At 52.5% G+C, this 27,212-nt stretch overlaps 4 protein-coding genes and 4 non-coding genes across 12 annotated transcripts; 5 read left to right on the top strand and 3 right to left on the bottom strand.

The window, feature by feature from the left end:
• Positions 1–262: 262 nt before the first annotated feature.
• SURF6 (surfeit 6) lies at positions 263–7,900 on the bottom strand. The gene is made up of 5 exons (XM_077149088.1): positions 7,580–7,900; positions 6,144–6,350; positions 5,312–5,400; positions 2,700–2,894; positions 263–2,476 (listed from the first exon to the last, which is right to left on the bottom strand). Exons 1-5 carry the CDS (start codon positions 7,671–7,673, stop codon positions 1,997–1,999), a joined length of 1,065 nt encoding a protein of 354 aa, XP_077005203.1. The 5' UTR covers positions 7,674–7,900; the 3' UTR covers positions 263–1,996.
• A 4,905-nt stretch (positions 7,901–12,805) lies between these two features.
• MED22 (mediator complex subunit 22) lies at positions 12,806–19,104 on the bottom strand. Of its 5 annotated transcripts, none has more exons than XM_077149083.1 (5): positions 19,010–19,104; positions 18,056–18,236; positions 16,444–16,536; positions 15,900–16,108; positions 12,806–13,425 (listed from the first exon to the last, which is right to left on the bottom strand). In XM_077149083.1, the coding sequence occupies exons 2-5, from the start codon at positions 18,176–18,178 to the stop codon at positions 13,236–13,238; spliced, it is 615 nt and encodes a 204-aa protein (XP_077005198.1). In that variant the 5' UTR covers positions 18,179–18,236; positions 19,010–19,104; the 3' UTR covers positions 12,806–13,235. The 5 variants fall into 5 exon arrangements, with proteins under 5 accessions (XP_077005198.1, XP_077005200.1, XP_077005201.1 ...); XM_077149085.1 differs by having other exon boundaries at positions 16,456–16,536; XM_077149086.1 differs by having other exon boundaries at positions 15,900–16,060; positions 16,456–16,536.
• On the top strand, positions 19,093–22,223 carry RPL7A (ribosomal protein L7a). Its single transcript, XM_077149080.1, has 8 exons — positions 19,093–19,201; positions 19,763–19,883; positions 20,368–20,517; positions 20,782–20,922; positions 21,118–21,197; positions 21,506–21,636; positions 21,910–21,979; positions 22,078–22,223. The coding sequence occupies exons 1-8, from the start codon at positions 19,199–19,201 to the stop codon at positions 22,180–22,182; spliced, it is 801 nt and encodes a 266-aa protein (XP_077005195.1). The 5' UTR covers positions 19,093–19,198; the 3' UTR covers positions 22,183–22,223.
• LOC143675348 (small nucleolar RNA SNORD24) lies at positions 19,530–19,605 on the top strand. The gene has a single exon (XR_013171575.1). It is a non-coding gene; the product is annotated as a small nucleolar RNA SNORD24 (small nucleolar RNA).
• LOC143675338 (small nucleolar RNA SNORD36) lies at positions 20,970–21,046 on the top strand. Its single transcript, XR_013171565.1, has one exon. It is a non-coding gene; the product is annotated as a small nucleolar RNA SNORD36 (small nucleolar RNA).
• Positions 21,362–21,434, top strand: LOC143675337 (small nucleolar RNA SNORD36). The gene has a single exon (XR_013171564.1). It is a non-coding gene; the product is annotated as a small nucleolar RNA SNORD36 (small nucleolar RNA).
• LOC143675339 (small nucleolar RNA SNORD36) lies at positions 21,747–21,815 on the top strand. Its single transcript, XR_013171566.1, has one exon. It is a non-coding gene; the product is annotated as a small nucleolar RNA SNORD36 (small nucleolar RNA).
• A 227-nt stretch (positions 22,224–22,450) lies between the features above and the next one.
• On the bottom strand, positions 22,451–27,188 carry SURF1 (SURF1 cytochrome c oxidase assembly factor). The gene is made up of 9 exons (XM_077149078.1): positions 27,127–27,188; positions 26,923–26,974; positions 25,473–25,606; positions 25,286–25,368; positions 24,363–24,545; positions 23,419–23,491; positions 23,142–23,304; positions 22,719–22,800; positions 22,451–22,631 (listed from the first exon to the last, which is right to left on the bottom strand). Exons 1-9 carry the CDS (start codon positions 27,166–27,168, stop codon positions 22,562–22,564), a joined length of 882 nt encoding a protein of 293 aa, XP_077005193.1. The 5' UTR covers positions 27,169–27,188; the 3' UTR covers positions 22,451–22,561.
• Between the last annotated feature and the right edge of the window lie 24 nt (positions 27,189–27,212).

Below are 27,212 nucleotides of genomic sequence, written 5' to 3'. Positions count from 1 at the left end.
CTTTTCTGCAATATGGTAATAATGTCTTCCCTGCGTGGTTCAATATCATAGCCACTGGCCATGCAGCCACTGAACTCTTGAAACGCAGCTCATGCAACAAAGACAGTGAACGTTTAACTTATTATTTTAAATAGCCACACGTGATGAGTGGCTACCAAACTAGACAGTTTTACACAATCTATATTTAAAATGTTTCCCCTTGTCTTTACTCACCATTCCTTTTTAAACTTCCTTCTTTTCAAGAACATGGGTGAAATAAAGACACTTTTTTTTTCTTTTTATTAAACATTAACAACATACAAACACAAACATTCTTACCATATGATCATTCCATTTAAAGACTTTCTGACAAGCAAAACTAGTTGCTGACAGAAAAACAACCCTCACTTAAGTGAAAAGCATTTACAGGGTACAGAATTCTAGATTGACTTTTTTTTCAGTACAACTTTTTCAGGTTTTCAAGGTCGCTGAAAAATCAGCTGTCAATCTGTTGTTGCTGGTAGGTAATGACTTTTTTCCCTGGTTGCCTGTCACATCTTTCTTTGTTCCACAGATTGGCACGTATGTCCAGGAGTGGCTTTTAAAATCGTGCCTTGCTTGGAACTTGTTGGAGACTTTGTGTTTCAGTCCTCTGGCAAAACAGACGCTGAGACAGAGTCATGGGGGAGGGGGTTAACAGACACCGGCAGGGAAGCCTCAGAACCTCGATTCAGAGTTGTGTCTACACTCCACGTAGAAATGTCAAGGCCCTGGCACCCCACTGTGCTGTCAGCAGGACGAGGCTCCCCAAGAGGAGGATGGCCTGGCGATAGCCAAGAGAGACATCAACCAACAACCCTCCCGGCAGCCGGACAGTAGGGTGTGTCTGCACGTGATACAAGGTACTGCAGGCTCCCTGGCTCTCCAAATCCAACATTCTCAGCCACTCTCCTGCAAACAATAACATGCCTCCCCCACGTTATTTTTCAAGCACATCAGTTACCAAGACTGGTCTTTGGCTATGTCTGGAATCCTGTTAGACCCTTTCTGGGTACACACCTTCCACCCGGGGAGCAGCAGGATGAGTCCAAGCAGGTCTCCCACCCACCCCACCCTGGAGGTCCTGGCCAGCTCCAACCCAGGGACCTGTACTTTGTAATTTCTGGCCTCTTAATTTCCCACCAGCCCAGTCATGCATTAAAAACAAACAAACTCTATAAAGCATTTTCCCTTCCACCATGTTGGAAAGGGTTCTGAGCCCATTTAGATGCTGTGCTGCCTCAAGCAAAAGTGTGCTCTTGCAGGCTCTGAACTATGTGCCATGGGAAGACTTCACCCATTCTATAAAAGAAAAATAACTCGGGGGGGGGGGGGGTTGGGGGGGAAGCTCTTTTCTACCTAGCTACTTGGTAGGCATGACAATTACATAAACCTCCACTCCCATCTACCCATGCGGCCAACAGGGGAGAGAGCAGCTGGTTATCAGTCTTGTCTGCTACTGGAAACCTCCCTCCACCGGCCACCTCAGGGGAGCTGCTCCTGACTCCAGGAGGGTAACAGAAGGCCAGTCAGTCACTGTCAGGGCAGGCCTGGGACCCAATTCTACGCCATCCACGCTGCAAAGGGGCACCTGTCTCAAGAGGAGCCTCACCTGAGGTTGGCTCCAGCCCTTTGTCCAAGCCACAGCAGCCAGGCAAGTGCACCTTCCACTCAAGCTGCGGGAGCTGGGTGTCCATTCTCCCAGGTGAGGGTCAGAAAACGACAGGGGACAAAGTCCACCCCCGTCTGCTGCTATGGCCCTGCGCACACAGGCAGGGAAGAAGGGACCGGTGAAGCACCCGGCCCCACAGACCATCGGGAATTTCCTTCCCCAGGATCAGGGTCGAAGGATGGCATGGAGGACGCTCAAGCCTGACTGGGATGTGGAGACCTGCCAGGTCACGTGGTGGGGACCCTCCGCACACCCGAGGGTGGAGGTGGCAGCAGGGGTTGGGAGGGTGCCCGGGGCTGGGGGCCCTCATGCGAGGCCAGCGCGCTCCAGGTCCTGGGGCAGGATCCGGCCCTTCTTGCGGGCCTTCTCCATCCGCCGCTCGGCCTTGGCCACCTTCCTCCTGCGCAGGTTCTGCCGCCGCTTGTCCTGGCGCTGCTGCATCTTCTCCACGACCTGCGCCGTGCGCTTCTCCCACTTGCGCTTCCGCTGAGCCCGCCGCTTCTCCTTGCGCTTCAGCGCTTCCTGCAGCAGGCGCTCGTCATCGCGGATCCGCACGCCTTCCGCCTTGTAGAGCAGGTTGGTCCACTGCATCTTGCTCTCCAGCTCCCGCGCCCGGCCCGCGTCCTGCTCCCGCAGCTCCTCCAGCCGGCTCTGCCGTGCCCGCAGGCGCTCCAGCAGCTGGCGGTAGTTCTTGCCCGTCAGAGGCGTCAGGTTCCCCTTCACCTTCTGCCTCTTCTCCTTCCTTCGCTGGGCCTTGCTGACCGGTTCCTCCTCCCCCACCTCCACCTGGGCAAGAACAGGTATGACTACAGGCCATGAGCGCCCCACCCTCACCACCTCTGTGATCCCTCCCGGGTGCACTGGCCACACCTGCTGTGCCCAGAGGGACGGAGGCCCGGAGGGGAAGCCCCTTACCCACTCGCACCGCCAGCCTGGAGCAGAGTGGGGGCGAGGCCCACGGAGTCTAAAGCTGCTGGAGCCCTCGGCCTCGCTACCAGCTCCCACCCACCTTACTGAACATCAGCCCCTGCTGCTCCTGCGGCTCCTGCGGCTCCTCGTCGGGCTCCGCGGGGGGCGGTGCAGCAGCCTCCGCAGCCTTCTCCTGGGCTCTCAGCTCCTTTCGTTTCCGCTTCTTCCGGTCCCGCTCCTGCTTCCTCCGCCGTCTTCTCTCCAGAGCGGCTGGAGACAGCGCTTGGGTACTGCCCTGCAGGGGGGAAAGGGGGTACCCACTCATCAGGTTCCCCGACTTCGGGAACCCTATGCAGCACATGGCTGGAATCCGGCCAGGGTGAGGGGCCCCTGAGCTCAGTGTTCCATGATGAATTGGGCTCTCAACCCAAATGTAAGTGACCCCTGGGGGGGCCAGTTCCCAGACATGGACTAAGTGTCAGGGAACTGTACCAACACAGAGTGCAATGAGGCAGCAGAGGGGCCGTGACCCACCCCTGTTTCAGAGACGAGAAAGGTCAAGTCACTTTACCAAGGTGTCTGCCAGGGAGAGGAAAACCCAGAACTTGGAGTCAAGCACCCTGTCTTGGCCACTGCACTGTCCCCTTAGGACACAGCAGTCAGCCTCCCACTGCACTGTCCTCTCAGGACCCAGGGGAGTCGGCCCCCCACCGCACTGTTCTCCTCTCAAGACACAGGGGAGTCAAACCCTGACTCTTTTCAGTACAGGTTCCAACAAGACAGCTCTGGAGGGCATCTCCTAATATAACTTATGAAGATAGTTGGTTGAACACCATAAGTACATGAAATTTTGGGTAGGACATGAGATTTCGTTGGTTTGTCCAGAGTGATGCCTTGATGAATCCCAGAGTGATTTGATCAGTGAGTGGAAAAGTATTTGCAGAGTCCCCTTCGGGGAATGGTGAGAACGGGGGAAAATTCAACCTCCCCAAGTTGAATTCTTGATATTCTCACAAGCAGTGTGGACAACCAAAGCTATAGGCTGAGCCCCCAGTCTTGGGGTTTGTTCATATGAAACTTAACCCCACAGGGGATAGGTCAAGCCTACTTAAAATTTAGGCCTAAGAGTCACCACAAAGAGAGCCTCTTTTGTTGCTCAGATGTGGCCTCTCTCTCCAGCCAACACAACAAGCAAACTCACCACCCTCCCCGTCTACGTGGGACATGACTACCAGGGGTGTGGATCTTCCTGGCAAGGTGGGACAGAAATCCCAAAATGAGCTGAGACTCAGCATCAAGGGATTGAGAAAAACTAATGAGCTGAGACCCAGTATCAAGGGACTGAGAGAACCTTCTGGACCAAAAGGGGGAAGAGTGAAATGAGACAAAGTGTCAATGGTTGAGAGATTCCAAACAGAGTCGAGAGAGGAGGTTATTCTTACGCATTAAGTAGATATCAATCACCTTGTTATCTGAGATGTAATGGAGAGGCTGGAGGGAACTGCCTGAAAATGTAGCGCTGTGTTCCAGTAGCCATGTTTCTTGAGGATGATTATATAATGATATAGCTTTCACAATGTGACTGTGTGATTGTGAAAACCTTGTGTCTGATGCTCCTTTTATCTACCTTGTCAACAGTAGAACATATGGAATAAAAATAAATAATAGGGGGAACAAATGTTAAAACAGATTTAGTTTGAAATGCTAATGATCAATGAAAGGGAGGGGTAAGGGGTATAGTATGTAAAATTTTTTTTTCTGTTTTTGTTTTATTTTTCTGTTGTCTTTTTATTTCTTTTTCTGAATTAATGCAAATGTTCTCAGAAATGATCATGATGATGAATATGCAACTATGTGATGATATTGTGAATTACTGATTATATATGTAGAATAGAATGAGCATATATTAAGAATGCTTGTGTTTCTTTCTTGTAATTTTTTTTAATTAACAAAAAATTAAAAAAAAAAAAAAAAAAGACAGCTCTGGACAGGTTGCTGAACTAGACCTGCTAGAGGCATGCAGGGTCCAGAACTACACCCCCCTCCTGGGAACTGGCCACCATATACTAAGGATGGGCCGGTGGGCTTGTCCAGGAGGCTGAGGAAAACAGCTGGGAACCATGCCCCAACCGCAGGAGGACAGAAAGAGGGTCCCGGAGGGAAAGGATGCAGAACGGCCAGGTTGGAAGAAAGCAACAGAGCTTAGCAGAAAACGTCAAGATTGGTTCCATTCTTGGCTCTGGTGCCTATCTCCCCAGACAGGCCACTTTATTTCAGGGTCCCCACCTAACTCAATTAGATGCATAGGAACCGCCCAGCCCATCAGGGGGCACAAGAAAGCCAACTTTCCAGAAGAAAGGATGTTGAGCTTCTTTCCAAGTCCTGTGAAAGAGAAGAGCCAGGTGCCATCTAAACAGGCAGCCGGGAGCCAATGACTCTGGGGAGAAGCTCAAAACCCCACAGCTCTCTCTCAGAGTAGAGCCCATGACACCAGGCAGGGGCGAAGATGGTGGCTGAGGCTCCTATTGTCAACCCATACGTTTTACTGGTCAGCCTGTGATGGCTCCGCTGGCCTCCAAGCCAACCGAGCTCGAAAATGATGCTGCAGAGAGGAGGCAGCGTCTTCTCCTCCAGGCCGGGCAGGAAAAACGCTCCAGCCAACACAGTGCCCCAGCACCCCAGCACCCCAGGGAGGGTCTTCCCACGTCCCACCTGACCCCGGGCCTCCTGAATCTTCTCATGCAGCCGCTGCCGGAGAACGTCCAGGGCAAAGAAAGAGTCAGGTTTTGTGGCCAGGCTGCCTGTGGGGGAAACAGATAGAAGGACTGAGAGGAGACTCTCCCCAGCCTTTTCCCTACCTTCCCCAGGGCTGAAAATCCAAGTCTGTCTCTCTCTATATACACACAGACACACACACACAAGCACTTGTGGACTTGTGGTCAGTCATGGAACTGCAAGAGAGTGATTCCAGTAAATTCTACCTCAACTCTTCTTTTTTTCACATGGGCAGTCACCAGGAATTTAACCCGGGTCTTCAGCATGGCAAGCGAGAACTCTGCCTGCTGAACTGCCATGGCCTGCCCTCTACCTCAGCTCTTCCCCTGGAAAGGGAGTCCCTCACAAGGCAAGTCACTGGGGAGTGATAAAGTGCCCAAGATGGCACCAGAAAAGCCCATCCCCCACCCCTTCCAACTTCTGTCCCCCGTGCCCCCAGGAGCCTGTTTGGCCTCTCTTTCCAACACCTGAGCATAGTGCTACTCTTCACAGAATCTCCTCTTCCCCCAGCCTAGCCACTTCGTGTCCTCAGTGGGACACGGCCTTGTACATCCCAACCCTGGACACCATCTGGCCTGGAATCACCAGCCACTTCCTCAGCTCACATCACCCACAGGGCACCAATAAACTGTTCTCTGGAGTTTCACTCTTTGCAAAGTCTTGCACAGCCCTAAGGTGACTGCCAGTGCCCCATTTTATAAGCAGAAAGGACCAATCCTGCACCCCATCCCAGCCCCCATCCTACCACTGCATCCCCACAGCCTCTCACCTGCAGGGGAGGCCGTGCTGGAGCTAGACACCAACTCCTCTTTGGCTGCTGCTGGTTTCTTGGCCCCAGAAGCTGCCAGAGATGACTTTTCCAGGGACTTGGCCTTGTGCTCTGTGGCCTTCTCTTCCTGCTCCCGAAGTCTCTTCTGTGTTTTCTTCTTTTTCTTTTTTGGAGGCCCAGCAGCTTTTGAGTCTCGAGTTTTGCCAGCTGAAATGCAAAACACGCAAGGGTTGCCATCCCAATTTCTGCGATTGGGAGGAAGCAGGAAGAGGCAAGCAGGTCTTTGCAAGGGCTATGATCCCAAAAAGACACAGAAAAAGGATCAGGATACAGCTCCAGAAGCACTTATCCATGGAACTCAGCACCACAGACTTCCTGGAGAGCAGACTGGCCACACATATCAAAAACCTTAAAAACACTCACACATGGGACCCAGCAACTCCACTGGGTGGAATGAGGATTCACGCACCAACTATTTGGCTTCAAGGGTGTTTTGCTGAGTGACAAACTGGGAAAGCATACATGTCCAACAATGGGACAAATTACGGCACTACGTAGCTGTCAAAGTCAACAATGTAGGCTTTCCCTTTATGAGTGGAAAAATGTTTATATTTTAAACGGGAAAAGTGAGTATAACGAGTCTAAGAACTGTTTTTAAAAGTAAAATATATACAGACAAAAATACGCTAGTAAAGCACAGCCCTGAGGACTAACTGGGAGGAGAAAACTCATTTGAGTTTTCTAACTTTTTATAACAAATAAGGAAAAAAGGCTGTTCCTTCTCGGGTAGTTCTATGCCAGACCCTGCAACTCGTTCCTCTTCCCAGCCAGGTTCTAAGCATAAGGCCCGGGTCTCTGCAGCCCAGCTTCTTTCACCAGCTTGTGCATCTATCTACTCCCGAGTACTCCTGTCACACACATACACACCCCATTAAACCCAACTGGCAGGAGTCCTGAATTTTCTTTTCCCCAGGCAGCACCAGACTCACATTAACGAGCTGAAAACGCATTTTCTGACTCATTCATAATCGTCTTCACACTCATTGTGGGGCGTGGGTCACGCGGATTCACGACGCCCAACGAAGAACCCATTCTACAAGGACCGCCGCCCCCAAATGCCGGCAGTGCATCCAGTCCAGGGGGCAGAGGGCGCTTAATCCCCGGGACCCCCCGGACGGCTATCAAATAAGGGAAACGGCAGTAACTTTACACAAACATCGCCTATGTTTCCTTCTGGTATTTACAGGCCTGTTTTAAGCCTTTCCATGTTTAATCCACCCGAAGGCTACTCTGGGGTACGGCGTGCGGGGTGCACCCCGACCTCGGTCGCGGGGTTACGGGGGCCTCCCACTCTAGGCGGGAGGGGGAACCTTTCGACGCTCTCCTTGGTTCCACACCCAACCTTACGAACCCCAAGTGTCCCGACTGCGCATTACCCCACTTGCGCTTCTGCGGCTCCGGGCTGGGCTGGGCGCAGATTTTCCTGGCCAGATTCTGCAGGTAGGCATCTTTGGCGAGCAGCGAAGCCATGGCTGGAGGTTCGGGGGCCTGGAAGGCTCGAGGGCGGGGCTTACTCGAGGGCCTGCTCAGGGAGGATCGGGGCGTTGAGCGGAGAGACGGCCCGAGCGCACACCGGCGGTCCCGCCACTCTCACGGTGGTCCCCGCGCCAGGCGACCCTCCTTCCCCGCGCACCGCTCAACTCGACCGAAAGTACCACGTGCGCAGGCGCCGCCAGCCGGCGGCGCTCGATTGGCCATGCCTGGCTCCACCCGGAAGAAGGGAGCCAGGAGGCGCGCAAAGCCTTGTGGGCTGGGGTGGGCTGGGGTGGGCTGGGCTGGGCTGGGCCGGGGCGGAGGTGGGCGCGTGACCCTGAGTCGCGACCCTCGCGCCCTTTTCCTCGGCCTCGGTGTGACCTCGCGCTCCCCCGTGGTGCCGTAAGAGGGGTGCACGAGTGAGTCAGCGGAGTGTGGTCGGCTGATGGGCCCGCTGCATTGAAAGCGGACTGCGCGCCGTGCCAGCACCCTCGGAGCCTGGGAGTAAAGCGGGGAACCAGACTAGCGGATCCCCACGCCCCCGTGTGCCGTCGAGCCTTTGTAGGTGTCAGCCACGGTGCTTGGTAGTAGTGAATGGTGACGGAGCCGGAGTATCCGGGGAAGGCCCGCTGGGAAGCTGACTTCCGTTTTGGAGACTATCATCCCAGAATAAACTTTTTAAAACAAAACTTGGCCTTTATCGTACCCCTCAGGGGAAAGGGAAGAGTGTCCACCAGCCCGGGGCGGCGGACCACAGCCCCAGTTCCTTAACACAGCCGAAGGACCGGTTTTTGTGACTCCACTGGAGCCCCCCTTTGTAGATAGAGGGAAGACCCGCCTTGGAAGGAAGGGGAGTTTGCAGTCACCTTGGAAAGTCTGCTGCTAAGACCAGATGCGTTTGAAACATTAAGGATTTAACTTTCTTCCCCAATGTAGGTCGTGAGGTGGTGCACTGAGGTGCTAGTTCATCACGGTCTCCCCACCCACTGTAGACAGCTACCCCCGCAGCTGAGCTACACAACACAATAGCTTGACCTATAAAGGACAAGCCAGCAACTTGGCCTTTCAGGGACTACTTTTTAAGCAAGGATGCAATGTCACGGCTCAGAAGTGAGTCCTCCGCTGATGGACACCGTCGGTCAGCAATCAGACACCCACCGCGATTTTTTAAAAATTTTTATTGATACAACAAAGTATAAGCACATACATTATTAACATAGAAACATTCCATACTTGGTGTACAATCAATGGCTCATAGTATCATCACATAGTAGTATATTCATCACCATGATCATTTTTTAGAACATTTGTATCACTCTGGGAAAAGAAATAAAAAGAAAAAAAAATCGTACATACCACACCCCTTACTTCTCCCTCTCACTAGTATTTCTATCTATCCAATATATTTATTTTTAAATTTTAACATTTGCTCCCTCTATTATTTATTTCTTTTTAATCCATCAATTTTACTCATAGTCCAATCATAGACTATGATTGTATAATGATACAGCTTTTGCAATATGACTGTGATTGTAAAAACCTTGTGTCTGATGCTCCTTTTATCTACCTTATCGACAGACCAGGAAAACGTATGGATTAAAAATAAATAATAGGGAGAACAAATGTTAAAATAAATTTAATAGATTGAAATGCTAGTGATCAATGAAAGGGAGGGGTAAGGGGTAAGGTAGGCATGAATTTTTTTGTTTTCTTTTTATTTCTTTTTCTAAATTGATTACAAATGTTCTAAGAAATGATCATGATGAATATACAACTAGGTGATGATATTGTGAGTTATTGATTGTATAACAAGAATGGGATGCTCATATCGTTAGGATGTTTGTATGTTGTTATGTTTAATAAATAAATAAATAAAAGAAACATGGCTACTGGAATGCAGCTCTACAGTTTCAGGCACTTCCCTCTAGCCTAGTAGACCTTAATCTAAAAAGGGGATATCTATATAATGCATAAGAATAACCTCCAGGTTGAAGACACCGTGATTTTGAGAAGAGAAAAAGTTTATTTAGCAAAGGTAAGCCTCGTGAAGACAGGAAGACAGTTTCCTTAAATGTCTCCCTGAACTGGAGAAATGTTCAATATTTTATGGCATTCGAGCAGAGGTGGGCAAGCTTAGGATAATAAGCGAAGCTGGTTTAGATGATGAGGTCAGAGATAGTCTAATCACTGAGTATGCCTAGAGCAATTACGTACTTCGGCTACTGTGTGTGTCAGGCGGGCTAACTTTGATTAGAACTGACTAGGTTCAACAAGACGGGTTAGGAACTTGGGGCGTTTAGTTCTGAGCTGACTTACATTAATCAATAAGGGCTAGCTACAAGGGCACCTGACTTCAGGAGGCTGCATGCAACGGCATGCAAAACAAGATGGGGACACAAGTAAGATCAGTCAGGAGTTTTGGTTACAGGATGGAGTTTTAAAACATAGCATCAGTTAAAAAAAAATCGGGATTACAGTTAAGAGAAATGGAAACTTTACAACTTAAGGAAAGAGCTGGTTTGGAAAGACGTCATCAAGTGATCAGTAGGGGATGGAGGGTGGGTCAGGGTCTGCTACAGCAAGAGATGCTGAAGGAATAGGGACGCGGCAAGGGTCGGGCATGATGGGTCCTCCTGTGGGATTCTCAGTTCACATCGCAAGTCTGGAGCTCTCTGTCCTGTGTCTCCATCTCCAGGTAGGCCTTCGAGGCTTCCCTGAGGTCTTCCCTAGGGCAGGAGGTGGTGGGTGCCACCAGAGACGTGCCGGGGCAGGTAGAGGAAACCCAGACATTCTAAGTGGTTGAAGTTTGGAGTGTAGACCTTGCTTATGAGCCTGTCTAATTTTAACATTTGTCTTTAAGGAGAACTTGAATCAAACCTGGTCCTATTTATGAATGGCCAATTAATACATCTCAATATAATCCAATTAAGTGTTGTGTGTCTCCATGGTTGTCTTGACATTGGTAAATTCAACAATCACGTATCTGGTTCTGTTCATCTTTTCTAGAATGACTTATTATTTCTTTTTGTGTGTCAGTTATTTCAATCACCTATAGCTATTACTCTTTTGAGTAAACAGCTCAAACTGTCCCATCACTAAGTACTGGGCGTTCCCTTTTGGCCAACAGCTGTGTTCTCTGGACCCAATGCTATGAACTTGGACATCTTCCTTGCGTTGTGGCACAAAGCAGCATTCCAGGCTCACCGTGGACTTCCCTGCCCGACACGGAATCAGCCCTTTCTCCTAGAAGCCCTGACCCCTTTGAGGGAAAAACTTTTATTAAAAAACAGAATCAGGGTACTGGGGAGCTTCGTGGGGGTGGCCTGCATCTAGGTCATTTCAGGGGTCAGAGCTAGAAAAAAAACGCATTTACTTATTTATTTTTCTACTTTAAAAGCCAAGAATTTATATTTGTATTTCCAATTCAATTCTAAACAATACAGTGTTTCCACTGTCAAAGAGAAAACTGCACCTGACAATGTGAAGCATAACAACTATCAGATGTGAACAGTTAAACTCCCTGATAAAGTTCATGATTTTCTGGAACATTTCACAACCTGATTCTCCCTCTTTTAGGCACTTGTCCTCAAGGGGCTTCCATTCCCCAGGCAGCCAGGCCCTCCCCTCCCTGCTGTGCCTTCCCACCGGGGCTCCACTGAGTCCCCGGGCCTCTCTCGCTTCTGCCAGACCCTTCGGAGCCCTGCTCACTCGGTTGGGACAGTGAGCATACCTGCCCACCTGCTACGTCCAGAACCACCGCACCCCACCCCCTTCTGCCCTCCCTGACCCCACCCTTCCCGGGCTTCAAGCCCCAGAATCTCCTGTGGGTTCTGCCTGCAGAGCCCCCCAAGACTGTACTCAACCCACCCCACCATGTCCTGATCTCATTCCAGGCCTAAGAGGACTACAACGAATGAGGACTAAACGCAACACAGAATAACAACAGGCAGGAGACCCTTGGGGAATGGCTAGGGAAATGTGGGTGACCCCGCGGGGCATGGGGACAGCACAGGCCATGAGCTGCGCTGCCCAGGCCGAGGTCTGCACCCAACCGCTGAGTGGTTTTCACAGAAGAGAAAAGGTGAGCCACGGGGAAGGTGAGGGCAGAGAGGGGTCTGCTGGGTATGCCTGAGCTATAATTTTCCATGGGTTCGAACAGCCTTGAAATACAACCTCGGGATTCAAACTCCTGTGGACGAGGGTGGCTGAGCCTGGCCAGGGGTAGGTCCGAGAGGGAAACCTGGGGGCGGTGGGGAGGAGGGGGAAGCTGGCTGCCAGACAGCACGGGAAGGGCCCACGGCTTTGCTTCAAAGGGACAAACTCACCTCTGAAGGGCAGTGTAAAACCACTGCAGGGGGACTCCATCCTCAGCCCTTAGGGGTGGAGGGACACCCCCCCACTACCACCACCAACGGTGGGCCCCCGTCCTGGCTTCGTCCTCCCGTGTGCTCCTACCCGGCTGCCATCTTTCTTCTGGTTAACCTCAAGCTCTTTCATAAATTTCTTAACATATTGTGGGAAGAGCCCATTGCCAACCTTACCAGCCAGAAGGCGGCTCAGAGGCAACTTCCCAGCCAGGGCACACACTGGCTGCCTGGGAACTTTAGTGTGGCTGTAGGGGGTTCCCGACAAGGCGGCCTGTGTTGCCTCTTTCAGGAGTGAGGATGGGGAACCCCTCTTATGGGGAGAGGCAGCTCGGGGCCAGGGTGAGGCCCAGCCCGCATGCCCTCTATACCGCAAGCGTTAAGGAAGCCGGGAGGCCCTGTATTTACCATCCCATCCAGGCTCGAGCCCCATTTCCTGCCACTTCACTTCCCAGCTCTGTGACCTTGGCACACACCCCAGAGCCTTCCGAGCCCATACGTCCTCTCCTCTCGGGACACGGGAGGTAACGGCTCCACTCAGGTTTGTAAGGACAGAGGCGGTAAGGGGTCGGGCCCACGCACGTGGAAGACAGTTTCACTCACTCGCCATGCCCTGGGGACCAGGCAGCCCAGGTGCCCAATGGAGTATGTCCCTGTCTGCAGGGAGCCCTGCGCAGATGAGAGGAGGCACGGTGGCTCCCGTCAGCGCTGGGAGACTAGGGGGTCCCAGCACGACCAGGGATGAGGAAGACAGAGGAGCCAATGCAAGTGGGCAATGGTGGCTTTATTCAACAGTCTCATTACAATCAGAACGCACATGGCAGGAGGGTTTGGGAAGGCCCACACATCGGGCTGCTGTGAGGACAGGCACCCCTCCAACATGGCCAGAGACTGAACTTGTTTTAGACCCCACCCTACCCAGGGCACAGCTTACCCTCCTGCCCACTGTTGGTATGGGTTAAATACTCCTCAAAAACTGCCCTCCACCCCTGCCCGTTCCTGGCGGAGCCAGGGAAATTGTGAAGATGGTGGCCTAGAGGATGAACCATGGGAAACCGGCGAGTGGGAGATGGTGTCCCCAACAGTTCTGGGTGGGCTGGCCCCGAGGCCCAGGCTGAGATTTCCAAGGAAGCCACAGCAGCTCCAGGGGCTGTCTGGAGGGGCAACAGGTACCAGGGAGGGGCACCCTAGGTGGTCAGGAGTGCTCTGTGGGGCCAGGGCCACCAGCATGGGGGTGGGCAGGGGCTGCGGCTGGCAAAGAGCCAGAGCTGGGTTCTGGGGAAGCCAGCAAAGGGGCCGAGAGGCCATCAGTGGAGTCCGTGTCGAGGTCGGGCCTCCAATAAGCTTCACACAGAGGCAGGTCATTAGCTTCGCAAAGACTTGAGCTTTTCCACCACCAGAAACCCCAGGGACAGACAGGAGCAGGTAGAGGCAGAAGCCAGGGAGGGGGAAAAAGCAAGACAGAAGCAGAGTTAAGAAAACACAGAGGGAAACCCACACCCCAGCCCCTGCCTCTCCTTCCTCTGCTCTGGGCTGGCCTCCCCTCCCTCACATAGGCCTGGCCGAGGGACCACCCTTACCACAGAGGGAGCCATCCTGGGTCAGCCCTCACAGGCTGCAGGACCCCAGCAGGGCTGCCCCTCAGCCTGGGTGAGCCCTGGGCAGAGCTGGCTCCTGGACAGCCCATCATACCAGCCAGTGTTCATCCTGCCAGGCTCCCACAGGGTGTCATCCTAGGTACCTGCTGGACCCCAGCCCAGCAGCCCATGCTGCTTTCAGCCTTTCCTAGGTCACTAAGCTTAGTAAGTTCTGTGAGGCAGGCCCTGTCATATTTCAACCTGCCCTAGCCTGGCACCAGGCCTTTACGGGCGACAGGTAGCAACACGGGCCCTGGAGCTCTTTCCCACCCGCAATGCTGTGTGGTCTTGGGCAGTGCCTCTGCTCCTGGGACCTCAGCGGGGTGTACAACGTGGCCTCATTACAGCCCCCAGGAGCCCCAGCTTGGCCCCTGCCATTCCTACTGTGCCGAAGTCCCCCAGGTTCCCCTGCATCCTCCCTTGCTCAGCCCTGAGCTGAGGCTGGAAAGCACCCTCAGCACAGGGTGGCCTCTCAGAGGGAGCAGAGGGAGAGAGGCAGAGCTGAAAAGGGCAGACAGTGAGTAAAAAGGTGGGTGAGAGAGTGTGGGGTGGGCATGGAGGGCAGCGGGAGCTCAGGAAGGAGACAGAGCTGGAGAGGCGGGCAGTTTGGGTTTGGGTAGCGCATAGCAACACTTATCCACGGGACAGCAGGGAAAGTCCAGTGAAACCTGCCTGGGTCTCACCCTCGGCAGCCTGACTTGTTTGTCCCTTGACCATATAAAAGATCTCTGCAGGTGAGGAATCCAAACTACTCGGCCACAGGAGACCCTGAGGGAGTCGGGATCAGCCCCCCTCAGCCCCCTAAGGCACCCAGGGACTGCCTTGTAGGGGGAGGGGGACACCTGGCTGGCCCAGGCACACCTCTGGGTAAACCACAGAAACGGACAGGGTGAGGTGAGGGCAGCAGAGGCTCTGGTCCTCTGGGCAGACCCTTGACTGGGGAGGCAGGGCTCAGTCCAGAGGCCCCCGGGGTAGGGCCATGCTGGAGGTATGGAAGGGGTCACCTCATGGAAGGGCCTGGAATACTCCAGGACCCGTGCTCCTCTGATGCCTGGTGTGGAGGAGATGCTTGCAATGCAGGCTGAGCCCCTGAATATTGGGGAGCAAGGGCAGATCCAGAACTCTCTGGAAAACTCAAGAACCACTCCAGCTGGGCAGCCACATTCAGTCCCTTCCCACAGTAGAGAACACAAGGGACAGAAGCGGGTCCAGAGTGGGGACACCCACCTGCAGACGTCAGGCCCCAGAGCATGCTGGTCCTGGGCACCTACAGGTCCTCAGGGAGCCTTCCCTGGGACAGACACAAGCCTTTCCAATCCACCCCCCACCCCAGCCCGGAAAGGAAGAAAAATTTGTTGGGGCGAGGGGACGAGATGGGCATGACCTCTGTGTCTGCTGGACCCAGTCTTGATTTTCTGAGTTAAGGGGTGTGGAGCAGTAAGGCCTGCCCCATCTCCAGCCTCGGTTTAGCCCAATGTAAATAGGACTCAGACTGGTTTCTCAGAGCCCTTCCAGTTCAAATGGGCAGAGCTTTTGGGATCCCAAGTGGCCCCCAAGGGCTGGGACGACGAGCCCTGGCCTCCTGCCGTATCCCGGTGCAGGCACACAGGAGTGCTTCATAAACAAGGCTGAAATGAATAGAAACTGGTGGTCCTGGTGCCTGGGTCTGGCTTTCAAGGCCATTCTCCATTTGGGAATTTTCCTCTCACAGCCGTCTACTGTGGAGTTTCTGGTGGAATCCACATGGAATTGCAGCCCTGGGCGTGGCATGGTAGTGGTGGCCAAGAGGAGTGAGGTCGGCCTCTGCCCATGTGTTTTAAGCATCGATTTAAAAGCTGAGAGGAGGAACACCGGGCCAGAGAGCCCTGCCTGATGAGAAAGTCTCTGGAAGGAGGCGGCCCAGTGCTGGCCAGGAGTACTGGCCACCCTCCTGCCGCTGGGTGACAGTAGGCAGCCGCCCTGCCTTCTCCACTGTCCCATAGGGACTGTGCATCTAGTGGCCCACCTGCCTTGAGGTTCCATGATTCTCATCACGCTGCTGGTGGGAAAGGCCCAGGGCTCAGTAGATGGCTGTAAATTATCTGCTGGTCCCACGCTCTGACCAGAACCAGGAAGGGTTTGGAAAAAATGAGAGGTACTTCAGGCTGCCTGGTTGGGGGGGGGGGGGGCTGCCAGGTGCAAGTTCACAGGCGCCCCTCCGTGGGGGTGGGCCCTATCTGTACCTGGACGAGTAGTAGTCCTCCTCCAGCTCATACAGGTCGATGGCGACCTCATCCCGCAGCGCCACAAGTTTCCGATCGCACTCTTCCCGCAGGGCCCGCAGCTGCTGGTTTCGCTGGTCAATGGCGTCATTCACGGATGGGAAGTCGTTGAGGATCAGGAACTGCTTAAGATCAGAGACCAACTTCATCAGGGACTCGCCAGCTCGGACCTGCAATGGCCAGACCAGAGCAGCCAGGGGTCAATGAGGGGCTAGCAGTTCTGCCCCCACAAGCAATGCCCCCTCTCACAGAGCCTCTGCTTCCTCATCTGCAAAACAGGCCTGGAGGGCTTACCCACCCAGGGTCGTTGTGGGGATGACATGGGCCCCCAGGAAAAGACTTATTCCCCACCCCATTCTTGAAAGCTGCCAAGGGGCTGAAACCACAGCCTTGCTGTATCTTCCTTCTGCTGCCTGTCCACGGGAAAGGGAGACCAGTGATAAAGTGTCCCATACTCTACCCAGGGAAACCCCAAGTGCTCCTGGAGCCGGCTGGAACCCTCCACCTGGTGACTCACGATGTTGGCGGCTCGCACGTGCATCTCATAGTTGTCCTGCTCACCCTGAGTGGCCCGTGACACCTGGGTCTCATCCTCAATCTGCAGGGCAGGAGAAGGCCAGAATTAGGATTGCCGACCCCTGGCCCACAGGATGCAGTCCGGCCACACCTAACACTTGCCCACATTCAGTTAATGTGCACGTATCTGCCAACCAGAATCCCGGAAACATTCAGTTTCACCCTCTGTCATGCGGCTGTGCAAGAAGTGAGAAGGGGTCAGGATGAACGGGTTGTCACTGCTGTGCTAGGAGCAGGGATGGGGTTCCATCAGGGATCAAGTCATTTGCAGGGGGAGGGGAGCCCTATTCAGTAGGGCTTTGCCCACATTCAGTTAATGTGCACGTATCTGCCAACCAGAATCCCGGAAACATTCAGTTTCACCCTCTGTCATGCGGCTGTGCAAGAAGTGAGAAGGGGTCAGGATGAACGGGTTGTCACTGCTGTGCTAGGAGCAGGGATGGGGTTCCATCAGGGATCAAGTCATTTGCAGGGGGAGGGGAGCCCTATTCAGTAGGGCTTCAGGTCACAAGCTTGGAGCTGGGTGAGAGACGGGCACCAATAAGCTGCATTGGGTGGGTGGGTAAAGGGACTGTGCTCTTTCTTAAGCAGCCACTTATTGAGTGCTTCCTGGGTGAACACATTTGAGGCTGGGACAGACAACACAGGGTGCTCCAGGAACCTCTGACAGGAAATGGGGAAGCAGGAGTCCAAGGCTACCGATGCCCCCATCATCTCGGATGGGAGTGGGGTAAGGGCCATTGTGGTCTCACGGTCAGTGGTTAAGAGTGTGGGCTCAGAAGACTGTCAGGCTTCAAATCCTGGCTCTGCTGGTTATGAGCCGAGTGACCTCAGGCAAGATATTAACTCCCCTGTGCGTCGGTTTTCTCCTCTGAAAATGGGGAAGGAAACAATGGTACCTACCTCATAAAGTTCTTATGAAACTAAGTGATATGGACCTAGTCTCTCTCACAACCTACCTGACACATAAGAAGCATGAAACGAATGTCTGACTGATTCCTGACCATTCTACCCATCCCCGAAGTGACCTTCTCAGTTTATCATATCCTTTCTCTCCTTGATCATACTCCCAAGAACTAGGGTTTATGGGATGCCTGCTCTGTGCCAGGGCCAGGGTAATGCTTTCTCTAAATTCAGTCTATCATGGCAAAGATCCTCTAAGGCAGTCAATCTGTTTCCCCATTTGCTGAGCAAACAGAGGTGCTGAGAAATCAAGTAACCAGTCCAAATCCACACAGTTCCTAAGTGGTGCTGGACTTTGAGCCCTAGCAATTGGACTACAGAGCCCCTCCAGGGCTTGCTTGCGATTGTCAATCCCCTGCCACCTCCTGCTCCCAAGTGTCATCTCCACGAAACCTGCTGTACCTGGCTTAGGTGTGTGCCCCATTTATGGTGGGAGCTGCTGACAGCATGTTCCCCATGCCAATCACCTGTCTGGAATGATAGGATACCATTCACCAGAGGAAGCCACTCAGCTCAATTCTCTGTGATCTCTCTAGACCCTGCTCATTTCTCTGGTTTCCACGGCCAGCCCTGCCCACCTTGGCCGTCTTGATAATCTCGGTGAAATTATCCATGATGGACTTGATGTCATCCTTGAGCCGTTTGTTGTAAGACTGAAGCAGCGTCTCTTTGCTCTGTGGCAGGGCTCTCTGTTGGGCCATGGTGGAGCCTCGGGTGGTGTGGGGGCACAGCCGAGGCCTGGGGGACACCTGTCAGCACCTGGGAACAGCACGGAGGACAGAAGTCTGAGTGTGAGCTGAGCACAGCTCCCAACCAACCTCTCCGCGCCCCCAGCTCAAGAGAACGCACGGCTTTCTGGTGATTTCTTTTCTGCTTAATAAACTCGTTCCGTAAGCAGGCACTGCTGGTCCCGGCCCTCTAGCCCTGCTTCATGCCCTCTCCCTGGGCAAGCCCGCCAAACCCACAAAACTCTGCCCTGGGGCTCCAGCCGCCTCCCCAGTCCAGGCCCACATCGGGCTCTTGGCTTTGCTGCTGCACGTCCCCCAGGCCTGGAAGGGGCTCCCCACCCCCCCCTCCCGTGAACTTCTCCCCAGGGCGCCTCCGCCCCCCGTCCCCCTACCAGCACCCAGTCCTTCTGCCTCTCAGCCCAGACACCTTCCGGATCCACGCTTTTCCTCCACGCCATCCCCCTCCCGCCTCCCTCCCTGCCTCGTCTCCACAGGCACAGCCGGACGCCCTAAAACGCGACTGCCACCCGCCGAAACCCTCCCGGGGCTCCCATGACCCCAGAGCACGGGCGCATTGTTTGGCCTGGCTCCTCAGGAGTCAGCTTTCCTCCGGGGCCCAGGTGTACGAGGCCGCGGCCGCAGGAAGGGCCCGGGGTTCTGAGTTGGGGCTCGGGGGTGAAGGAAACCGCGCGGGCGGCCCACACGCCACACCCCCTTCACGGGAAGTTCCGTCTACACGGCCCCGCAGGACGAAAGCCCGGAGTCCACCGCACAGCCGGACCGCGGACCCAGGCCCACGCCTACCCGCGCCTCCCGGATCCGACACTCCCTCTCACGCGCGGCCTCTCTCGGTGCCACTCTCGGCGCGCCGGCACAAAGGGTCTGTCACTTTAAATCAGAAATCTCGCGCAGGACACAATTCTCGCGATCTCCGAGGTCACGTACAAATTACCCATAATTCCCTTTTCTTTCTCTCTCGCCCCGCCGCCCAAGATGGTGAGTGAGTTTGTGTTCTGCGTCCTGGCTTGGGCTCTATCTGTCGCCATCCTCGTCGGGGCCTCGTGCTACTACAGCCCCGCGGGGTCTGGCATGTAGGTGTCGGGAGAAGGGTGCGCTTGCGTAGCCGGGCCAGCGGGGAGGGAAGCCGGGAAGCCATCGCGCCGCAATGCGGAGTTCGCCGCGAACCGGGCTCCGAGGCCGCCCTTGCTGTTCCGAGGCCCAGCCGGGCGCGCCAGCGGGCTCAGGGCGCAGAGGGGCTGCGAGCCCTCCGAGTGCTCCGGCCCGATGTCTCTTAAGAGCATCTCCCTAGGCTGTCCCGCGCTTGTGCAGATGATGTGAAAAGAATATTTGCTATCCGAGTAGTGGTGTGGACGCCCTTAACCACCGAGATCGCTGATGCACGAGCGGGCGTGTGGCCGGGCACTCAGCCCTGCTTTCTTTTGAGCCTGGGAGCAGAACTTGGCTAGGAGACCAGTCCCTGCCCCGCGTTCTCCACAGAGAAACTGGCAGAGGAGATGGGGAAATGGCGGTTTTAACTGGGTTTTCTTTTTTCGCCAGCCGAAAGGAAAGAAGGCGAAGGGGAAAAAGGTGGCTCCGGCCCCTGCTGTTGTGAAGAAGCAGGAGGCCAAGAAGGTGATAAATCCGCTGTTTGAGAAAAGGCCCAAGAATTTTGGCATTGGTGAGTAGGAAAAAGGGAGATGGTGGCAGCTTCTGTGTGTGCTTCCCAAAGAAAATGGTAGTTTATGGAGCAGGATCCATCAGACGTCTATTAGCAGTGGATTGATTGTAGGGGTCTCGAGTTGATGCTTCCTGGATTTGAGTTCTTCTTGTGACAGTTTTTAGCTGTAAACTGTTCTATTCCTTTGAATTAGTAATGAAATGACATCCTTTGTGGGGTTATCCCAAGTTCAAGTGTTGGGAGCATGGCCTGTGGCATTTTACTTGGCCAAGGTACTCGGAATGCGTTCCTGGTGGTATTAGACCAGGAAAGGGTTCACTATGCTTCCTCTGTGGTCTAAAGGATGTGTGCGAACAATGGAAAATATTGCTGTCTGAAGCATGGTGATGGCACTTTAAACCACAAACATGGCTGATGCCCCAGCAGCCCCAAACATGACAGAGCGTTTGAGCCTCGCTTACCATGTTACCCCTCTACTTCTCAGGGCAGGATATCCAGCCCAAGAGGGACCTCACCCGCTTTGTCAAATGGCCCCGCTACATCCGGCTGCAGCGGCAAAGGGCCATCCTCTACAAGCGGCTGAAAGTGCCCCCTGCCATCAACCAGTTCACCCAGGCCTTGGACCGCCAGACAGGTGAGGTGTCGTGGCATGGAGCCAGCACTGGGAAAAGAAAGGGTTCTCAGGCAGGGCCGTGGCTTAACTGACAGTGTCACATACGAGTTCTTTGGGGGTGGAATTCCTTGTCTAGATTCCAAAGCTTGAGATGGTTTCCCATGGGGTCTTACATTTGTTGAATGCAGTTGTCATTATCACTTAATCACCAGGACAGTGATGTAGAATTTAGATTGTGACAAAGAATGTCACTTGGCATACCTAAACTAAACAGTATTTTCCCAGCTACTCAACTGCTTAAGTTGGCCCACAAGTACAAACCAGAGACAAAGCACGAGAAGAAGCAGAGGCTGTTGGCCCGGGCTGAGAAGAAAGCTGCTGGCAAAGGGGATGTCCCCACTAAGAGGCCGCCTGTGCTACGAGCAGGTGAGTGAGCCTCTCTTTTTAGAACAGGGTGGCTGATGGGGCCAGCTGTTAAAATGATGAGCGAATTTCTTCACCTGAAATTACCGTGAAGGGTAAAATCAGAGCTTTTTAACACTGAGTCACAGCTGAGTGACCACAGGGCTGTTCTGTGACCTGAGCAGCCCTTTGTGCTCACACGTGTATTGTGTGTTGCAGGAGTGAACACTGTCACCACATTGGTGGAAAACAAGAAGGCTCAGCTGGTGGTGATTGCACATGATGTGGACCCCATCGAGGTACATTTCTGACTTACAAGCATTGAGGCTAAACTCAAGTTGGGTCCTTACGTTGGTACTAGGAAGATGGATAGAGTGGACTGAGGCATGGAGGCCAAAGTGGGGTCACCATGACCACCAGCTTTTTCATCTGAACTGTCTCAACATGGCACCCTCCCATGCTCTTGCAATGATGTGAATCTCTCACTGAATGAAACCTTGAAGTGCAAATCCATGAGCTTTTTAACCCTGAGCAGTTGCTACCAAATAACCCTTTTAAGTTACTGCTTTTGGTCAAAATGTACTCCAGAGATGATGCTGTCTTCCAGCTGGTTGTCTTCCTGCCTGCCTTGTGTCGCAAAATGGGGGTCCCCTACTGCATCATCAAGGGGAAGGCCAGGCTGGGACGTCTCGTCCACAGGAAGACCTGTACTACCGTGGCCTTCACACAGGTCAACTCGTAAGTAGGTGGCCTGGTTGTGGGTGGGACGGGACCCCAATGCCCATTCTTTTGAGGGATTTTAACTTAAAAACTAATGTTCTAGCTCAAGGATTATAGTTGTCTGAACTTTGCCTATGATGGTTAAGAATTTCTTCACCTGAACAAACCTTGTGGTCATTACTTTCATCTGAGGCAAAAGGGTTTGTGCTTGCTAAAAAAGGTGTTCCTGCTTTCTGCAAGAGTAATTGAGGCAAAGGCCTTATTTATTTATTTTTTTTCCCTTTCTGGTAGGGAAGACAAAGGAGCACTAGCTAAGCTGGTGGAAGCTATTAGGACCAATTACAACGACAGATATGATGAGGTAAGAGGCACCTTTACACAATAGGATAGCTTCACTAAACATGCTTCTCAAGCCTCCAAAAATGACAGGGCGAGCTAACTTGCTTCTTTTTGTTTCAGATCCGCCGTCACTGGGGAGGCAATGTCTTGGGTCCAAAATCTGTGGCTCGCATTGCCAAGCTGGAGAAGGCAAAAGCTAAAGAACTTGCCACTAAACTGGGTTAAATGTTGATCTCCTGTACATAAAAATAAAGACTCTCCTTTAACCAGTGTCTGTTACGCTTTCTGGGTTGAAGGCAAGAGGCATGGGAGCATTTGCAAACTAGAAACTTTCCCATGCCCCCCCTCCGCCACACAAACACACACAATCAGTAACTAAATTTGCTTAACATGCCAGTCCTGTATACTACAGAATCATCACACGGTACGTTAGTATTCTGAACCAAGCCAGTTACTAGCTCACTTGGGCAGAAAGAAATAAAAGTGCCTAATATGTGAACCAAGGAATTTTATTTCTATCACCAACAATACATGATCAGCTTAAAAGGTAATATGCACCAAGTTATGTCCTGCTTGCTTCTGGGACAGGCTGTCAGCTGATTTGTCACATGCCAGGGGTCCAATGCATGAATTTCTTAAACCACAAGTATGATGTGGCTGCACACAATCCATACCTTGTGTTGAAAGTATGTAGAAGGGGCTGAGTCAACTTGGGGTAGGGCAAGGAGCTGGGGTGAGACTGGTAGGGACTGGGTGCTTACCAGGTGATAATATACTGCATGTGTTCATTCCTCAAACTGACTCGTGTTTGACCTCCGATGGGTCCTCCGGGAACTGTACTTTCTGTGGAGAGAGTGAATGACGTGCAGTTATGTGTGCTTCCCACACCGTGTCCCTTCTCTAGCAACTTGGTCTGCTTTTTCTAGTTTTTCTGATGGCTTTTCCCAACTGTCATTTTGCATGGTCCATTTCCCCCAGTGAACTCCAAAGCTGCTCAGTGACACCCTACAGACTTGTAGCCAACTGTCATCCTGGTGTTGCTTCTTTCCCTTGGTAGTCAACAAGGCTGAGCCTACAGTTGCTCTCCCCCTAGGATGTCAGTGACAGAGCCACTCTGGAAGGTCAAGGTTGAGGAAGATAGAACAAGGTATTCACAAGATTAGTGGGTGGACTGGTAAACGTACTGAAGTCAGCATCGAGGAAAATGGGGTCTGCGCCTGTGGCCCTGGCCATGGCCTCCAGGTCCCGGTAATGCCAGTGGTTCCTTTCTGGATTATTCTCAGGGACAAAGGGCTTTCTGGTTTCTGTCAGCCTCACCATCCCAACTAGGTCCACTTCTTCCTCAATCTGTGAAGGAAGATGTGAGATTGCCCTTGAGGGAAAGTGCTTCACACAGGAGAGCCCCGCATGGCTCCTGGGAATCTCTTGATCACTCACAACCAGAGGGTGCTCAGCCCTTACCTGGCCCTTCTGCCGGGTGTCTGGATTCACTTTCTTCTTGGGGACAAACCCTCTATTTACCAGTATGGTGATTCTGGAATAACAAAAGTAATACGTGTGTACAGATAATGTTATTTCAGGTGGGGACGTTTTTAAATAGGCATTGCGAACTTACGTAGGCACAGCACTGCCCACTGGTTTTCAAAGGTGAGCCAAGGAAATGCACACGGGAAGGTCAGTTTGGCAGACACGTCATTGATGGTACCATTGACCACATGTGTACCACTAGGAAGTCTTTCTCTGCTGTGCCTGTTTTTGTCAATTTGGAACTGCTCCAACAATTGTTTGCCCACCTGCCTCCAATCTCCTAATTAGGGCAGCCACAGTCAAATTCTAAATGCAAATGTCGAGCCACGATAACAAGGCCTGCCACCTCCCAGCTCGGTAGTTGGAATAGCAGGGTACTTCGAGGAGGGGCTTGCTACAGAACCCCATCCTATGTTTCCACAAAGCCCCAGGCAGTCCTCAGTCTTTGCCCTCTCAGTAGATTTGTCTCAAAAACAGCTCTTGGGAAGCATGCCTGACTCTGACCTCCAGACAGTGTGAGGGTACCTTCTGAATTCCTCCTGCTGACCACCATGCTACATTGTAATTCACAAGACTAGCCACTAGAACAATTTTTCTAGAGGAGAGACCTATGTTTTACTCATTTCTTCGGCCTCAGAGCTTAGTATAGAGGATTTATGCAGGGATACACAGTGAAACAAATGGTTTGACAAAAAAGATGGTTTAACAAGTAACAGAATTACAGACTTGACAATTCAAGGAACTGAACCTTTCTTGGATTGAGAGTTCCCCAATGTCTTACGAAGGTTGAGGGATGAGAAGAAAAGAATGATAATGGGTTTTCTGCCACAACTTCGTCACTGTGCCCTGGTATCACCTTTGCCATACCTGCTACTCACCCCAGGTCTGAGCAGTGGAAAGGGGTGACCACGTGGGCACCACTCTTGGCGGAGGAGGAGATCTGGCCGGCCTCCCGGGAAGGGTCCACCATGGTCCGTGGCATCATGTACAGTTCCTTGGAGTGGTCAAAGTGCCCCCTGACCCTCACTGGCCTGTACTCCAGATCTTTCAGTTCTGTGGAGCTATGTGAAAAGCATAAACAGATTTCAGACTAAGCAAGGCTGGACAGGAAAACAAACCCTCTAACGCTTATGTTGTACATTACAAACCCAAAAGAGCAGGACAAGGAGTCAAAAGGGAAGGCAGTAGGAAATGGAGGGACCTTTAAACCACAGGGTCTGCCCTCTAATAAGGATGGCTGAACCTCAGCTCCAACATTGCAATGCCATATGGGAATGAGGATCTGCTGCCAAACAGTCTACTTTCCCAAGAGAAGCTAAAAGTGTGGACTCCTGTGCAAAAGTGTTACATAAAGTTAGTAAAATATGTCAAAGCTCCATTTGCAAGTCAAACAATGGGAACCTTTATTGAATACAACGCTCCCTCTAGGACAGTGCTTTTAAATGATGTGGGGAGGACTATAATCACTTGGGGCACTTGTTCATAATACCTTCATGCTAAGACCTGCTTCCTCTGCTCTCACCCACCAGCTAAGAATCACTACTCTGGACAGCCATCAGCACTGGGGTGGGGACAGAGGAGGGCTTATGTACATGCACCTGACCAAAGGTTAAAACCAGGTGAGAAGGTTCTGAATAGATCAAGCAGCTTCCCAGTTCAGTTTCAGTAGGAAGCCCAGCAGAAAGACTGATCTCGAGGGCTCCCATCTGAGGGCAAACGGGGGCAAGGTGGCTAGTAGAAGTCAGGCTTCTGCTGCTGGCCTCAAGTGAGCCCCATTCAGGGTAGGCAGCCACACACTTACTCTGCGGGCAGAGATATGGGCTCCGCCATGACTCGAGATTCTAATTCTGCAATCAGCTTCAGCTTCCACTTCCGACGTTGGACCTTAAGAAACAGCATCAGCAGACTCCTGAGCAGACTGCAGGGAGGCAAGAGCTCAGAGGACTGGTTCCTGCCCCCCTCAACCCCCGACCTAGATACCACTCTACCTGCCATGTTCCCAGGCCAAAGGCTGTTACAGGGATGAGAAGCAGGAGCCACCGGAAAAAGGAGTCATCCTCTGCTTTTGTTGCAGGTGCTTCTGCTGTAGAACTGCCACACCTGCTTAGCCTCCAGGCCACCCCTAGAGGAAGCAAAAGAGCTGGAAAAAGTGCTACACTAATGCAAAAATGTTAAAAATGGAAGAGGGAGGCATATGGGAACTCCATTTTCTTCATGATTTTTCTGTAAACTTACAACTTCCCTAATTGGGATAAAAACAAAACAAAAACCTAGGTAAAACTGGATCATTCCCCACCCCAGAACATGCGTAGAGTTGCCTGTATAAAAAACAACCCCTACCTGCAATTGAAAGTATATGCCTTTGTAATTTAAAAAAGAGAGCGTTGGGCACTGTTGAATTGACAATACTGGCACGGGGTCAGAAACCCCAAAATAAATAGAACTGGGGCAGAAATTTCTTAAGAAGACACCACCAATGTTGCCTGAGAATGTGGAAGAGGAATGAACAGATCAAAACCTGCAGTTAAGAGCCAACGAGCAGCACTGCATCCAGCCCAGCTCTTAACCCAGTGCTCAGCACAGCAAAGGCTCAGTAAATGTTTGTTTGACTAAATAAATAAGACCCAGGACTTAGTTACAGCTCTGCCACTTGACCCTGAGTAAATAAGTGACCACTTCATGCCTTTTTGCTCATGAATACACTAAAACGTATTCTATTGCACTAAAATGCACTAGGGATTTGCTTGCTCAAAAACATTTATTAAACAGCTAATGTGCCAGGCACCACTGGCTATTGTATTATAAAGAGAAATAAGTATCAGCCATAAACTCAGGACAGTGGTTTACAAAGCTCTCTTAATAGCTTTTCTTTTTCATTGTTCAACATAAATTTAAAGATGTAACAATGTACACAGAAGACACATTTAAGCTCTCAGAAGGCAAGTCCCATCTGCTGAAAGCATTATGACATTCAGATGACAGAAAAGCAGGCCTGCAGCAGGCTGGCAAAGTACCCTCTCCTATTTGTACAGAGCACTTTCCTGGGAACAAAGTGCCCCTTGACCTGGAGGGAGAAGCAGTCTGGAAATGTGGCGTTTACATATGCTTTAGTTTGAAGCTCAGAGGCCAGGTTCCAATCTCAGGTGGGCCCTCATTAGTTGGAGCCTCATCTGTAAAACTGGAATAACAGGACTCCCTCCCCTTGATTGCTGTGAGGACAAAGCACTCGTTATGGCGCCGGGCACATAATCGAGGCTTGATAACGAGGCATTTAATCTAGAATGTTATTTCACGGTGAAACCCTTTCACACGGAGCTTACATTCAGTCGGTGGTTACGGAATTTATTTTAATCCCCAGGTCGCCCCTTTAAGAAGAAGGGGCTGAAAGTCGGGTGGTTCTTCCTCGGTCCCTAAATCCACCCTGTGCCGAATCCTCACCTGGGCACGCGGGGACCCCCAAGAGGCGTTTCCTGACTGCGCCGGCCGGGGCCTGCGGAGACAAGGGATGACCTGGCTCCCCTCCTACGGCCGCCGCCTCCCCCTCCCTGGCGCGCAGCCCGCCCGGGTCCCGCCCGCCCCTCGCTGGGACCCGGTCTCATGCCCACCCCCCCGCCTGCCCCCGCGCTTCGGCCCAGCGCACACCGTGCGCAGCAGCAGCCCCAGCCAGCTCGTCGCCGCCGCCATGGCACCCGGCGGCCCGCGAACACTTCCGGGGCGCGGGAGCTTCC

Source organism: Tamandua tetradactyla, chromosome 2 (genome assembly GCF_023851605.1).
Source record: "Tamandua tetradactyla isolate mTamTet1 chromosome 2, mTamTet1.pri, whole genome shotgun sequence".
Taxonomy (NCBI): domain Eukaryota; kingdom Metazoa; phylum Chordata; class Mammalia; order Pilosa; family Myrmecophagidae; genus Tamandua; species Tamandua tetradactyla.
This window is presented reverse-complemented; position numbering and strand designations above follow the sequence as displayed.

What these genes read in the sequence shown, in the direction of transcription:
- SURF6 (XM_077149088.1), bottom strand. Translation starts at nt 7,673, where the DNA reads ATGGCTTCGCTGCTCGCCAAAGATGCCTACCTGCAGAATCTGGCCAGG. An exon ending in CAGCACGGCCTCCCCTGCAG is followed by an intron (nt 5,401 to 6,143) that starts GTGAGAGGCTGT and finishes TTTCCCCCACAG; the next exon opens with GCAGCCTGGCCACAAAACCT. An exon ending in TTCAGGAGGCCCGGGGTCAG is followed by an intron (nt 2,895 to 5,311) that starts GTGGGACGTGGG and finishes TCCCCCCTGCAG; the next exon opens with GGCAGTACCCAAGCGCTGTC.
- MED22 (XM_077149083.1), bottom strand. Translation starts at nt 18,178, where the DNA reads ATGGCCCAACAGAGAGCCCTGCCACAGAGCAAAGAGACGCTGCTTCAG. An exon ending in AGATTATCAAGACGGCCAAG is followed by an intron (nt 16,537 to 18,055) that starts GTGGGCAGGGCT and finishes CCTGCCCTGCAG; the next exon opens with ATTGAGGATGAGACCCAGGT. An exon ending in CCAACATCGTGAGTCACCAG is followed by an intron (nt 16,109 to 16,443) that starts GTGGAGGGTTCC and finishes TGGCCATTGCAG; the next exon opens with GTCCGAGCTGGCGAGTCCCT.
- RPL7A (XM_077149080.1), top strand. An exon ending in GCCTTCACACAGGTCAACTC is followed by an intron (nt 21,637 to 21,909) that starts GTAAGTAGGTGG and finishes CCTTTCTGGTAG; the next exon opens with GGAAGACAAAGGAGCACTAG. An exon ending in ACAACGACAGATATGATGAG is followed by an intron (nt 21,980 to 22,077) that starts GTAAGAGGCACC and finishes TTTTTGTTTCAG; the next exon opens with ATCCGCCGTCACTGGGGAGG.
- SURF1 (XM_077149078.1), bottom strand. Translation starts at nt 27,168, where the DNA reads ATGGCGGCGGCGACGAGCTGGCTGGGGCTGCTGCTGCGCACG. An exon ending in GGGGGTCCCCGCGTGCCCAG is followed by an intron (nt 25,607 to 26,922) that starts GTGAGGATTCGG and finishes TGCTTCCTCTAG; the next exon opens with GGGTGGCCTGGAGGCTAAGC. An exon ending in TTTCCTCGATGCTGACTTCA is followed by an intron (nt 22,801 to 23,141) that starts GTACGTTTACCA and finishes CTCTCTCCACAG; the next exon opens with AAAGTACAGTTCCCGGAGGA.